At 41.3% G+C, this 15,458-nt stretch overlaps 1 protein-coding gene across 3 annotated transcripts in view; it reads left to right on the plus strand.

Annotated features, from left to right (window-relative positions):
* Window positions 1-420: 420 nt before the first annotated feature.
* The window catches only part of LOC130175453 (PDZ domain-containing protein 4-like), a 50,609-nt gene continuing 35,571 nt past the window's right edge, over window positions 421-15,458 (plus strand). For 2 of the 3 annotated variants that reach the window (XM_056385938.1, XM_056385941.1), the window contains exons 1-2: window positions 421-863; window positions 1,576-6,283. In XM_056385938.1, the coding sequence (XP_056241913.1) occupies window positions 6,224-6,283 (60 nt within the window). In that variant the 5' untranslated portion in view covers window positions 421-863; window positions 1,576-6,223. The remainder of the gene's footprint in view (window positions 864-1,575; window positions 6,284-15,458) is intronic. The other variant, XM_056385940.1, reaches the window with a different exon arrangement.

Genomic DNA, 15,458 nt, shown 5'->3' on the forward strand with positions numbered 1-15,458 from the left:
TCCTCCAGTTGTGCAGATTTCTGTGTGTGTGTGTGTGTGTGTGTGTGTGTGTGTGTGTGTGTGTGTGTTTTGTCTGTGTAGGGATAAACATGTTCGCAAAACTGTGACGTTTGAAGATGAGAGGATTCCTCCTGACAACCACCGTGTGCAGGTGTAGATAACAGTCTGCTGGGGGTGTCTGAGCCGGAACGAGACAAGGACACAAAAACATGTTTACATGCGTGAAAGCAGAGGAACATTTGCATGTCACAGAGATGAATGAACAGGTAAAGAACAATAAGAAGGAAGAGACAGACAGGAGATAGGAGAGAGGGGAGGGGAGGGATTCAGAGCAGGTGGGAGGGAAAAGCAGAGGAGGAGGAAACAGCCGTGGTGGAGAGGAGAATTAATTGCCGGCTGCAGGTCATTGGCTGGCTGCTCTGCCGCGGAGGCTGCTGTTGTTCCAGCGCGGGGAGGATGCTGCATTAGGAGGGAGCGCGGCGAGCAGAGAGAGATACGTCGCAGGCTCGTTTTAACATCCCAGCATACATTTGTGAAGAGCCAGGGCTGCTAGAGCAGGGCGGGAAACACTGGATCATCTGAGGGAAAGGAAGAAGGAGGAAGGCAGCAGCTGGAAGGGAAAGGAGGGGGAGGAGGAGGGAAGCTTTGCCCAGACGAGGATCACTTTCTGTGGGAGGACCCGGAGGCTGATTCCCCTGGGGAAATCACGGAGGGGGTGGTTCCTACAACATCTGGAAAGGTGCAACTTGGGATCTTTACAAGACATTTAAAATCACATCACCGCAGCTGAAGCAGCAAGAAGGCTGACAGGGACCTGGAGTTTGTACTTCTGAAGCTTCACTGCAAGAATACAGTTTTATAAAGTCAGTTTTTAAATGTTATCTTCTTAGAAACAAGTGTGAGATTCTGCCACTGCAATAAGATGCATATCTACTTGTTTGTTATACTAATCAGTGTATTATGTGTGATTCTAGTTCAGCACCATGTCTTAGTCTGTCTGGGAATTCAGAAACATTATTTCCTGGGTTAACTGAGTGGAAACTACACAGTAATCTGCAGGAAAAAAGCAAAAAATTGAGAAAGGTCAAACAGACTTTTGTGCAGAAGAAATGATGTTTAATCTTCTTAAATAATCTCACATCTGCTCAGATTGAGTTTGAAGGGACTGATCAATTGACTGATTATTGATTTCTGTTGGAAACAGTTGAAATATCCTCACTGCTCCTGCAGATTCTTTCACTTTGCTTTAGTAAATTAGGAGCCAATAACAGACGGAAGTGACTTGATGAGATGGAGGTTTTGTGTGTCAGTGGTCATCGTTAAGACAACTGCTGCTGGAGGAGGAAAGACAAGAAATTCTTGTTGCCTGATACAAATATTGGTTTTTTAAAATCAGTTTTGGTCCAAACTTCTTCCATCGAATGGCACCAAATTTGAAAAGAAGAAAAAATTCAAAATTCACAGAAATCACCAAAAATCCTGTGTGTCTCACAAGCCTGTGTGTGTTCACGTCTTTCATCCGATCAGCGGTAAAACCAGTAAGAATCTCATTTCTCTCTGTGTTTCTCTGTCCAGGAGCGAAACTAAGCCGGATTTAACCTCTGCAGAGACACATCGGAGCAGCAGTGGAAATCGAGGGATGAAGGGAGGGAGAGTGGAGGAGGAGGAGAAGAGGCCGATGGTCGGAGGAAAACAACAGGACCCACCTCAGTCTGCCTGCCTCAGCTGGAGGAGGATTTCTGGGGAATTACACGGAGAATAAAGTGGGTTTTCACTGCAGACGGAAACAAAAAAAACAGTCTCCACCTCTCTGGATTATCAGTCCTGTGGATTTAAGCCTTTACTGTTTCACACTCAGACCAAGCAGATTGATTTTTCCTGGTCAGAAGGAGACTTGGAAATCACCATGAGAAGCAGAGACACTGGAAAATTCATTTAGGTGATAAAGTTTGAGCTGAGATATTTCATCAGACAGGGAACTGTTGTGTTTTCTGTGCAGAGGCACCTGTAGGAGGCACAACACCAGATATTTCTGATAGAGGAAGAGACTGTCTGAGCACCTACATGTCAGACTGAGCCACATATGATCCAGCAAGCTGCAGAAATCTTTTTCATTTCCTCTTTTTTGATATAAAGCACAAACAATCTTGGAGGAAGGGAAGCTCTCCTCATTTCAACCCTCTTTAACCTTTCTGTTTCTCTCCATCTCATTCTGTAATTTTTCTTTGAAAGCACCTGTTTTTTCTTTCCTCTTTTCTCTGCATGCCCGTGTCTCGTTTTAGCCTCTTTCTCCCTCTGTAGCGTCTGACAGGGATCCCGAGAGGATCCAGTCGTATGAAGCAGGTGTTGATGACAGACAGCAGCAGAGAGGCGGAGGTCGACCGATAAAACCAGATAAGTGATGCTCAGTGACGGGAGCAGCAGGTAACAGAGGCAGAGTCTGCAGGCTAATTCCATCTCAAGGACCGTCTGTTGGCGAGGTGGGCAGTAACGAAACCAGAGGGAGGGGGGCAGATGATCGTCTCTGCAAAGCCTCAGCATCTGCAGAGGGAAGTGAATCAAAACATCCCCTGCAAACAGCAAAGAAAAAGCACGAATAACTGAACAGCATTTTTATATATTAAAGTTTCTTTGCAGTGACAGTAAATGCACTTGTCTCAATGTGGAGCTCAGGGATTTATCTTTAAAGAAACAGTAAACACATCTGAGCTTATGATAAACAGGTAACAACAGAGAGAGTTAAAGTTTCCACGTCGAGCTCGTGCAGCAGAGAAAATAAAAAGACTTAATCCAACGAGAAACTAAAGCACAGAGAGTCAGAATCAAACATCTGAGACTTTAAGGAGGAAGCGCAGTTGATCCGTCTTTAACTGCACCACTGATCATCAAACTGATTATAAACCACACACGGTTTGTGGATAAGCTAAGAGAAGTGATCCAAACGTGCTGCAGACAAGACTGAGCTGTATGAGATTATCACAGGAGAGGAAAAGACAAGCAGAAATTAGATGCATCTTTACAGCTCTTTGGACAGCTGAGTCAAACTGAACTGAACCAGGTGGAGACACGTGTTTACACCTGTGTGATAGAACAGAGTCGAGCTGACAAACACACGTGGTCAGGACTGTTCAGAAACAGCTGATTTTACAGAGATTGCACCAAAACATTTAATACTTTTGACAGAGACTCTGATTTCTCTGCTCTGGTCCTGAGGTGAAATCACCACAGAAACTTTATCAACTGTTCTCAGATCAGGTTTAGACTAAAAATTGAGTGATTAAGCACAAACCCTACATGGACTATAGTTCATGCAAAGTGCACAAACAGAGTTTTATCGTGATGACGCTACATTCAGGTGTAAAGTTACTGAAAGTTTTTCAAAAACAGAAAAGCACAAACTGTTTTTTTTTTTACTCAAATGAAAAGCTTCAGGTGCTCAGAGTTCAGCTCAGTGTGTAGATTATAAACTGACTTTAAAAGCACATATCATGAGAAAAGCCTCCATCAGGTGTTAAAAACTAGATGTGACTAAAATTTGCCAAAACTTCTGCAGTCACCTCTGTAAGCACAGACTATTTAGATTGTCTCATTTTTCATTTCAGGTGCTAAAAGTTTTTGTACCAATTTTCCATGATTGAAGAACACAAATTTACTTTTATATCAATTTAATGTAAAATCAAATTGACCCTTTAAGTCATCATAATGTGGGAGCTTAGCTACAGTTATTAGATTTTTACCCAACATTGTTCACTGAATATCAGCTGTTGATATGTTTTACCTGTAGGATCATTAAAGAAGAAAAACCTCCAGACAAATATTATATTATATTGGGGATGTTCAGTTCTTATTTGTTATGTTCAGCTTCAGAGAGAAAAAACTTCAATATTTGACTTAAAATCAGTGATTTTCTTCAGAGCGTCTTTTCTTCTCTTCTCAGTCTAGAGACATAAATTATTATTAAACTTCTCTGTCACTGATATTTAATATTTCAGATGTAAATCTATTATCTGTAGATCATTTCCTGTTTGTCTCCAGTCTGTGGAGACAGGACGCAGTTTTAAACACTTGCTTATGTTCAGATGAATTATTGAACTGAAGTGAAAACTGCTGGAACAGTTTACAGCTGCGAGAACTCCTTCATGTTTTATTTATGCTCACTGGCCTTGTTTCCACTGCGGCTCAAAACCGACCTGAGGAGACAGAAAACTCCACGTTTAGCTGAAGAGATTTAACACTGAAGTGTTTTAGAAAGATCAGTGGAGCATTACAGCCTTGAAACAGAACCTCTGTGTAGTTTTAATTTGAGTTTTTATTCACTTTCAAGAGCAGATTTCAGAAAATCTCAGCAGAGTTTGGGAAATAACACGTTTTTCTTTGTACATTTACTTGCAGTTTGCAATCAAATAGAAATATTACATACTCATCCTTAAAATAGTTTTGTTGTATCTATAATTTTTTGGTGTTACTTTTACTTGGAATAATTACAGGGACTCATTTTGTCTGATTTTTATTCACCTTTCCTTCACCTTTGAGTTGCACTCATCATTTTCTGGTGTATATTTTGTGTTCTCTGTCACCATGAACAGACACTTATCATCAAATTTATTTTAAACCAGGGGATTTGGTATAATTTGGTAACAGATTGAATTTTTGACCTGGAAATTTGTATTTTTGTTTCCTTTCTTTAGTCGTTTGAGCTGCAAACCTCCAAGAAACTAAGGAACTAACTGAACTGAACTGAAATTAGCTCAAGGCAGACTTACATGAAGTGACGTTAAATCCACCAGAGTCTGTTAGAAAAGATCCAGGTGAAGTAAACAGACATCCTCTGTTCCTTCCCTCAGTGGGCTGAATGATACCTGATGATGCTGTAAACCTGTGCATGTACGTGTGCACACGGAGGACAAACACACTCACAGAAATGCCAGTGTGAACAGTGTGTAGGCGGCAACACATTGAATAAAAACACACACACACACACATACTCACATACACGCGCACACACACACACACACCTTCATCTCTGCAGAGACCACACTCCTCCTCTGTCATCCCTTCATCATCCTCACCAGGAACAATTCAACAATTTTTTTTTTGTCAACCACCAACTGAATCTTCTCTAAATTCTGAAGCACAAACTCTTCCTCCTCCTCCTCCTCCTCCATCTCCTCCTCCTCGTCCCCTGCAGGGCTGAAACAATCTGCAACGCATGAATAAAAATTAATTTTTCACCGTGATGAAAAGACGCAGCATCTCGCCTCTGTGCCCCCTGCAGCACGACAGATAAAAGCTGTTTGCTGTGAGGAGCATCACAACAAAAAACCCCCCCAAAAAAACAGAAATGTCCTGCTCCTTTTGTCTCTCGTTTCATCATTGTTTGTGTCTGCGAGAGAGAAACGTGGAGAAACACAGAAGTGGGTTTCGCTTTTGTCTTCAGAGTGACAGAGCAGAGAGGAGACGACAGAAAGTGAACTCAGCTGGGTTTTTATCACGAGTGACACTTTTCTGAACAAACAGACGTCTCTGTTGAAGAAGTTTGACACATGAAAGCCTCTTAAACTTAATGAAGCACAGTTGGGGATTTTTTGATGAAGTGGCTTTATTTTTTATGGGAAGTTTTGCTTTTCTGAGGAGAAAGTGAGACAACAATTCCCCTCATTGAGCGTAGTTGCCAAAACACTGACTGAAAATTCACTTTTAACAAAAGTTTTTTATATCTCTGAGATAAACCTGGAAAACAGGAGAAGATATTTGAATCTCACTGGAACTTTTTCAGTAAACAGCTTAATCTAATTTCTTTGAAGATTTATGGTCAAATTTTACAAGACCAAGAATGAATCTTCCTACATAGAGGATCTTTGTCAGAGAGGACTACAACTTCACTTTGTCTCAAATCTGATTCGGTTTCTTTAACCTGTCCCTTTTAAATTCAGAGGACCTCATCTTAGCTTCAGACTCTGTCGTCTACACAAACATTCATTGCCTCATTGTTGGTCAAAGATCAGAGGCTGATAAAGAGGCAAATTATCACGCGATCAGAGAGTGAGGACTGACCTGAGGACGTCTGACTGGGAGGTGAAAGGTCAGACGGACGAGTTGGATTACTGATACAGAGTGTCAGCTGTTTCCTGAGGGACCTGCATAGACAGAAGAGAGAGGACGGAGAGATAAAAAAGACGAGAAGAAAGCAGAGAGAGAGATAAAGAGGACGTCAGACGTCATCATGGGCTGCAACATGTGTGTGGTCAAACGTCCGGAGGAGCAGTACAGGATCATGTTCCAGGTAAGAAATCTGGGGACGTTTTTCTGACTGACTCTAATTGAATGTGATTAACTGATGGTAAAGAAAAAGATTAACCATTAAACCATAAAATGAAAATTCAGTCATTATAGGATCTTGGACCTCCCTGCTCTCTCTGCACACTGTACATGTAAAACCAGCAGCTGCCTGGAAGGAAGGATATGAATCTAAACAGAACTGTAGCCTTCTGAGGTCCACAGTATTTAGACAAAAACAAAATAAATAAAGACAGAAAGGACAAATAATGATTAGATCAAAAATCCATGTAAGAGACATACATGTAGATGTTCACATAAGAACATGAATGTTGCTTTAACTGCCGTTTGGTTTGGAGACAGAAATGCAGGTTCAGCTGAGCGTGTGTGTGTGTGTGTGTGTGTGTGTGTGTGTGTGTGTGTGTGCGTGTGTGTGTGTAGAGGAAACTACAGTACCATTCATCACTGCAGGTTGGTCTAGTTACTCTCTGTAAAGGTCATGGTGTTATTCTGCTGGTTTTCTTTTTTTTTTTCGGTGGAGGCTGAAAGTCACATAGGACTCACAACTGAAATCCTGCTCACACCGCTTTGCTTGTTCATGGAAATGTGTGTGTGTGTGTGAGAGAGAGACGGAGGGAGAGAGATGGTGTGTATGTGCATGGTTGATCATGCCTCCATAAAACAGCCACATTATATTTGCTTTGTAAGCCATTTATATTTCTCTAAATAATGGCATGAAATGAAAATGAATTCCGGTTATGGTGGAGCTGTCCATGGTGCTGAATTCTGGTTTGGGGTGAAGCTGTCCATGGTACTGCACAGGTCCTACTACTGCTCTCATACTGTCCTACTGAGCACTGAGTCAAAGTCAAACCACTTTTTTTTGCACTTTTTGTTTGTTCAGCCCAGTTTTCCAGTTTTGGACCAAACAAATATATAATTACACGTTAAAAACAAACAAACAGAAACCAGGATAACGTTTAACTGAGAAAGCTGGGTACCTGAGATTTGGGTGGTTAGCTAACTGGTTAACTCAGTTGTTAGCTTGGTGGTTTGCTCAGAGGTTAGCTCAGGTTAGCTCAGTGGTTAGTTCAGTAGCTGTAGTTAGCTCAGCAGTTAGCTTCGTTTTTAGCTCAGTGGTTAGCTTTGGTCGACTCCATGGTTAGCTCAGTCGCTGTAATAAGCTCGTGTTTAGCTCAGTAGTTAGCTCAGGTTAGTTCAGTGTTTAGCTCAGTGGGACTGTTTATCGTTGCAGAAGGCTAAAGTAACATTTGCAACAAGGAATTCACACTACTATTTTCTGATTGTGTATATATTTGATACTATAATGATCTGGATGTCCCATGAGTAGAGATGAACTGATTTCAAGCTCAACTGTTGAGGTGCCTTTGAGATCCTCCAAATGAAAAGACAAAATACTTTGTTGTCCATGTCTTCGAGAACAACAGGATGAAATGATTTGCAAAATAAATCTGTTTCATGATGTGACAATAATTAAAGTTGGGTTAGGTTCAGGTATAAAACGACTGGGTTACGGAAATATCCTGGTTTGGGTTAAAGTAACTACTTTACTAAACTCTTTACTGAGATGAACTTTAGTTTCAGTCTCTTTGATAAAGGCACCAAACCCACTGAGACTCCCAGTGTGACTGTGTAAAACTAAGCTGTAAATGCTAAGCAGGATGTTGCTCTTAGAAGCAGGAAGTCAGTTCATTTTCTTAAACTTTACATAAAACTTTGTGGTTTCTGGTGCTGAGTTAGATTTTTCAAACGGGCTCAACCTGCTCAGTGTGTCGAAAAGCATCGCAGATCCATGTTTATGGAGGAGCTACGGGCCTGAGCTCCCCTCATACATAACACACACATGCACACACACACGCACACACACATGCACACACACACACGCACACACACAGGCACACACACTGCTGTCTTCAAATAAAGGACAGAAAGCTTCAGTAAAGAGACTTCTACTTGACAAGCTGGTGGGACACAAATCGTGTCTTTTATTACATTAAGCAAAGTGTAGGAATTGTACAAAAGTAAAACCATCATGGAGGAGACAGTCAAATACATACTGTGATGCAGCTGAAGGTTATTTACACTGTTGGTTAATTAAACTTGTATCAGTTGTCTGAAATGTCTCTGATTCTTAGAGTTGAGCTTCATTGTACACACACACACACACACACACACACACACACACACACACACACACACACACACACACACACACACACACACACACACACACACACACACACACACACACACACACACACACACACACACAGATGGCTTCCTCTGCCCTAGCAACAGTTATGCAGTTATCATCTCATTATGCCAAACTATCTCACTAACACACACACACACACACACACACACCCACACACACACTCACACACACACACATTGGATGCCCCCTGTCACCTTGGCTACATAAGAGAGGGTGTCACTATCAGAGAGTGTGTATATGTGTGTGTGTGATTGCTTATCATCTCCTCTTGAAATCCCATGAGGTCATCAGAATCCATTACAGACCTCATTAATCACCCACACACACACACACACACACACACACACACACACACACACACACACACACACACACACACACACACACACAATGAGAGTGCTAGGCTAATTTTAGACATGGTATTGTATATTACTTACAAAATCAATGGAGAGATGTGATTGGATGCAAACAGATGTGGGTTTGTGTTTTTGATCTTTGGAAATGAGTTGAAGTAACATCTGCACATACGGGTCACTATGTAAGAACCCACAGGTTTTGTTTTATGTGTTTTCAGGTGGTGACATTAGTAGAAATGTGTTTATGTTGATGGCTTGTTGTCTACATTTGTGCAGCACTGTGGAGTAAAAATTGAGCTGGATATAATCATATAGATAGATAAATGGATGGATGGATGGATGGATGGATGGATAGATAGGGGGAATTCAAGTGTCCAGTAGCTCAATATTAAAGATTAAGTTAAAAATAAATAGTTCAATAGTAGTAATAATAATAGTTAATAATAAACAATAATAGTTGAATTACTCCAGTTCATGACCCACTTCATTTCACTGAGGTGTTGTATAGCCTGATGGCAGTGGGAACAAAGGATCTCCTGAACCTCTCTGTTCTGCAGTGCAGGGAAATGAGATGTTTGCTGCACCTGTAGCTGCTTCTCTGTCCTGCCAGAATGTTGTGGAGAGGATGGTTGGTATTGTCCAAGATGGCCTCCATGTTACATTGCATGCGTCTCCCCACAACAGTTCTTAGTGAGTCCGACTCCTGCCAAGCACAGACCCAGCCTTTTTGACCAGCTTATCCAGTCTCCTTCTGTTAATGTCGGACATGCTGCTGCCCCAGCAGACTGCAGCATAAAAGAGTACACTGGCCACAACTGACTGATGAAACATGTGCAGCATTTCACTGCAGATGTCAAAGGAACAGAGCCTCCTGCGGAATAAGAGCCAGCTTCTCCCCATGTTGTTCAGGGACCAGTCCAGTTTACTGTCCAGGTGCACACCTAGGTATTTTTAAGTGTGCACCACCTCAATGTCCTTCCCTCGAACGTTGACTGGCTGAAGGGTGGGCCTAGACCTCCGAAAGTTGATGGTCTTGGTCTTGGAGGTGTTCAGAGGGAGGCAGTACTTGTCACTGCAGTCAGTCACTGAAGGCCCTCATCGGATCCCTGTACACCATTCCTTGGAATAAAAACCTATGACAGAATACCTCTGAGCTCATCGTATGTAACCGTGGACAGACACACAATCCACTTCTACACTAATGCCTTGTTAACATGCACAAATGGAAGTTTTTTTTTTTACAGTGTTAGTGATCTTTCAGTAAGTACTGCCAGCCAGCAGCAGCCTCTGGGCTGTCCCACGCTGGCTCAGAGCATTTGAACACCTCTCTGGTGGCTTCAGGCTCCGCCTGTCTGAGTGAAGCTAAACGGCTGCTGGGAAGCAAAGAAAACCTAAGTGTGTGAAAAAAAAATCAAACGTCAGGAATCAAACCTAGCAAATCAAAGAGAGCTCTGTGTGTGTGCGTTTGTGTGTGTGTGTCCCTCAGGGCTCACTAGAGCTGTAGCTGTGTGAGTGCGTTGAAGCTGGCAGGTGTAGAGGTTTATTTCATTTCATTCGATTTCCTCGCTGCCTCGGCCTGTCTGGATGGATACACACACACACACACACACACACACACACACACACACACACACACACACACACACACACAGCCCCCACACATGGACACAATAGACACACCTTGTCCTGCTGAACACAAATATGACACGTTTTCTGTCCATTGATCCACCTGTCTCTCTTTCTGTATGTGATTTTCTCCTCTCTCTCTCTCTCTCTCTCTCTCTCTCTCTCTCTCTCTCTTCTCCCTCTTTTTCTTTCCTCTCTTCTGTCTCCATTTCTTCTTGTTTCTTAAAATCCTAAAATTGAAAAATCAAACATTCATTTATTCTGTCTGTCCATTAATCTTATTCTTTCCCCTCTCCAGGAATACATCCATCTTTCTATCTCCTCATTGTTCTTCCTCTTCCTCCCCTCCCCCCTCCAGTATTCATTCTTCCTTTCACCTGGTCTCTCTCCGTCTCTTCTTATTAACGCTCTCTCTCTCTCTCTCTCTCCCTATCTCAGTTTTTAATCTTCGACTACCTCCAGTGTCTCTTTGCTCTTTATTCTTCCTCTCTCCATCCATTTACCTCCCCTTCTCCTCTCTCCCTCTCTCTGTATTGTTTTTGTCTGATTCTACATTAAGAGATTTTCTGACATTTTGTTTTTCTTCTACAGTAACTGTATTTTTATTCCGCTAACACTTCTCTCTGCACACAAACTTCTGTGAGATTCTGTACATTTCTAAATTGTATTTATTGCAATTTCCTCCTTGCATTTCCTTATTCTTTCATTTTTTATAATTTTTTTCGTCTTGGTATTTTTTTCTATCAAATGACAAACTTAAACTGAACACAGAAAGTGTTTTTGGTCAATGATTAAGGATCAAAGACGTTTAATTCCAGTGCATTTGATACTTGAAAGTCGTCAGGTCCCAGATTCAGAATAAATGCAATCAAATCAATAAAATGAAGACTGTTAAAAAATGAGTCAGGTGGGCTCTTATTGAAACATGCTCTCGAAGCGGTAAACAAAACAGCACTTTACCAGGTTGTTAACAGTGTTCAGTGAAATAAAAGCAGCAGGAACAATTAGCAGTCTTAAATGTAATCTGGCTCAGTGAGTGATTATTCAGTCTGGTACAGAAAATTCAATGTGAAACTATTTCCTGGACACGCAGGACAACTTGTGCAAAACTGGTTAAAAAGTTAAATATATAATACAAGTTCAAATATTTTCAAGTGAGATTTCAGTGCTGTCGTGGTTTCCTCCTGCAAACAGTCTGGATTACTGTGGAGAAGAGCTGAGAGACACTGAGCGTTTGGTCCAGGAGGAGTGAGCACAGGTACGTGCTGCTTCCAGGAAATAACAACAGCCTCATCCTCTGAGTCCAACACTGACTGAAGCTCTCACCTTCATCCTCCTACTTATGTAAGGCTGTAGCCGAAAAGCAGCTGATACTCAAAAGCCTGAAAAACTCAACAGACGTCTGGAGCTGGTTCATAATGAAGCTGAAGAACACAAGTCTGAAGTATGATATGTGAGTGTATATAGATTTGATATATTATCGCTTCCCTCCTTAAAACCTTCCTGTCTTTCCTCTGTTATCGTCTTTTCCCTTTATTCTGTCTGTTCTTTTTGTTTCTCTCACCCTCTTCTCGTTTGTCTCCTCCATCCATCCCACCACCTTTATTTCTCCTTTCCCTCCCCTGTAGCCCCCCCACCCCCTCACTCCATTTCTGTTTCCTCACTTTGCTGTCAGATTTGTGTCAATGTGAAGCTGTTGCCGCGGTAACCGGGGTCATTAAGGAAGCTGTATTTATGCTTTCTTGCACTGAAGCTGGCAGATCTGCTGTAATGAACGAAATGCACATGCACGCACGCACGCACGCACGCACGCACGCACGCACGCACGCACACACACACGCACCACACACACACACACACACACACACACCACCAGCTGCTTTTGTAAACGACTTTACTTTGTTGCTGGCATCATTACAAAGAGAGAGACCCGAACATGTGTCATTAAGTGAAGCATTTGTTCACTGAGGGTGAAGCATCAAAATAATTTAGAGTCAAAACTAAACTGCGCTCAAACTGATGTATAAAACTAGAGCTGCTACTAATAACCAGACAAGACAAATATAGACACCAGACAGTTTTAAATCTCATCATGTCTGTGTGTTCAGAGCTGGAGTCTGGATGTCGTTAGCTTAGCTCAGCGTAAAGACTGGTAGCAGAGGGAAACAGCTGTTCTGGCTCCAAACCTCAGTAAATAATATGAAACCCTGTCTTTTAAAAAATACATTTCTATACAACTCAACAGACACATATGTTTTGTATAAAATGTAACTGTGATCAGATTATGTTTTTATTAACATTATGAGGATGTTCTTAATTTACCTCAAGTCGCAAATACGTTGATTCTGAATCAGTAAAATGTTCAAAGACAACGTGTTTTTTTTCCTCCAAAATATCAGATTTTGCAGAACAACATCCACCTGTAGTGGCTCCACATTATTAAACAGTTTTCTGGTTCTCTTCAGATTCTCACAGCACCTGGTTGACTTAAGACACAACCTGTTTATTTACAATTAACCTAAACAACCACCATCTACGCCACCATCCACCTCCAAGTGACTCCACTGTCATTAAAAATACGTTGCCTCTGAACATAGTTCAGCCAGACATTATGTTCCCTACAAAATGTATTTGATGTTGCACTTTATTTGTATTTAACTGATGATGAAAATCAGGAAAAAACACAAACATAAATGAGAGGATAGAAATGATAAATTAATAAAAGCAGAGAAAATCTGGATAAAGTCACAACAGCATCGCACAAATGACAAATAAAATACAAACAAATAAAAGAGTGTGGTCAGCCATGTCTTCATGATGATAATTTAGAGGCTAAGGAAAAGATTAATGCAGGGAGAGGATCTAACTGTTAGTGACAAACTATTCCACAGTTTAAGGGAAAACAACTTTAGTTTTTAGTCGATGCAGAGCTTTAAAAATGAAGAATCTTAAAATCAATTCTGAGACATGGTCTCTCTTCTCACTGCTGCATGTTGAACCAGCTGCAGACGAGGCAGGGCTGATGTACAAGAAAATAGTTCCAACATCGAAGCCGCTTAAAGTCGACTTTGAAAAGAGCCAGACCAGCTGTTCTCCCCTGCTTTCTGTCTTTATGCTAAGCTAGGCTAACGACATCTAGACTCCTTCCTCAAAGAGCAAATCTCATCTCAATGAGATGCTCAACTAAATCTTTAGGCTGTGGTGTCTGACTGTTAGCTAAGTTAAGCTAACTGCCTGCAGCATTTTAGCTTAGCCACTATTAGCCTTAGTGCTATCGAATTCTGGCTTTGCCATGGATGTTTAAATGAATGGATGAAAAAAAAAAACATGAACCTGTAAGAAAATTGGATTTATGTGCGAAAAAAGTCATAATTTGACCATGAGAGTAATTTAAATGAATTACTTTATACATCATCATGTCTTTGTCTCAGTGTTGTTAAAATAGATGCTGAGACATGATGAAGACATGAAAATAACCCAGTGCCTCAGGTTAGACACTCTGATCTGTGCTGATGTTACTGCGTCCGCAACGGTCTGTTCACTTTAACCCATGATCCACACAAGACTAACAGTGTTTCACAAAGAGCTCGACTGACAGACGAGAAAAGAACAAATACATCTTCTCACATTACGACCGTCAAACATGTTGTTTGCATGTTAGTCTTTAAGGACTCGTCCGATCTGAGAGTCGTCAGAACTGCATTAGTCTTAATGAGCTGCCGGCTCATTAGGCTTTCAGCAGCAGAGAGACTCTGGAGACACAATCAGCTCGTCTGTATTCAGCTGTGGATCTCAGCTGAACACCGGGTGGTAACATGCTGCACATGTTGCATCCACAGGAGGCAGAGCAGAAAACACTGAGCTCTGAGTCCAGGGTCAAAGACACGAGGCCGAGAGCGACTCCAGCAGCTAGACAGCAAAATGTAACTCTGACCTTTCAGCTAGTTTTAATTAATTGATCACACGATCAACAGAAAATTTCTGAGCTGTAATTATAAAGAATTTTAAAGCATCAGCTTTGGGCTCTGGGATACTAACGTCTGCATTTCAATGATTTTCTGACATGTAGAATATTATTGAAAAAAAACCTCATCAACAGATCAGATTTTATTGGAGATAAGTATTTGCTGCAGCTAAAACAAAAGTAAAACACTTAAGTATATGGTTTTCCACTCGCTTTCCACTCGTAACATCAGTAACATCGTTAAAATCACACAAACGTCACACCCACCTGTCACTCAAAGTAGCCACGCCCTCAAAAATGCATAACTTTAAGCCTTAATAAGATGTAAACAGGTGAGTTGTATAAAAATTCCCCCCATACAGTTGTTATGAAGGAGGAAGTCAACTATAGAGACAGAAACAGTTCTTTGTACCAGGTTGTAAACATGTTTATTTCTGTTGTAAAGTTGGACATTTGAACATGGGAGTCTATGGGGGATCGACTCACTTTTGGAGCCTGACTCTAGTGGTCATCGGAGGAACTGCAGTTTTTGGTACTTTTTGTTTTTGGGTTGTCAGTCCATCCCATTCTCGTGGACACGATATCTCAATAATGGCACACACATTTACTAGGACTCAAGGATGAACTGGTTAGATTTTGGTGGTCAAAGGTCAGTGTGACCTTACATAAAACCTTTCGCGATTACTCAAGATTTCATACAGCTATTATAACCAAATTTCACACAAATGGTTAATATTTCACATGAGTGGTGGAGGTGTACAACTGTGAGGCAGTAATTCTAGCTTTACATAGCAATCTCCACACAGCTGTTTACATTAGAATCACTTTTTTATTCTTTTTATCCTCTATTGTGAAGGAGTGTATGATGTCTTGATCACCTCTCTGACTTTTAATGATGCTGATTTAGATGTCACAGCCAGTGACGGTTTGTACATGGGATGATTTGTTTAGACTGAGTTCACAGCCTCAGGTTGTTGGGAAAAATTAGCCTCTGACCCTG

This window comes from Seriola aureovittata, chromosome 9 (genome assembly GCF_021018895.1).
Source record: "Seriola aureovittata isolate HTS-2021-v1 ecotype China chromosome 9, ASM2101889v1, whole genome shotgun sequence".
In the NCBI taxonomy this organism is placed as follows: domain Eukaryota; kingdom Metazoa; phylum Chordata; class Actinopteri; order Carangiformes; family Carangidae; genus Seriola; species Seriola aureovittata.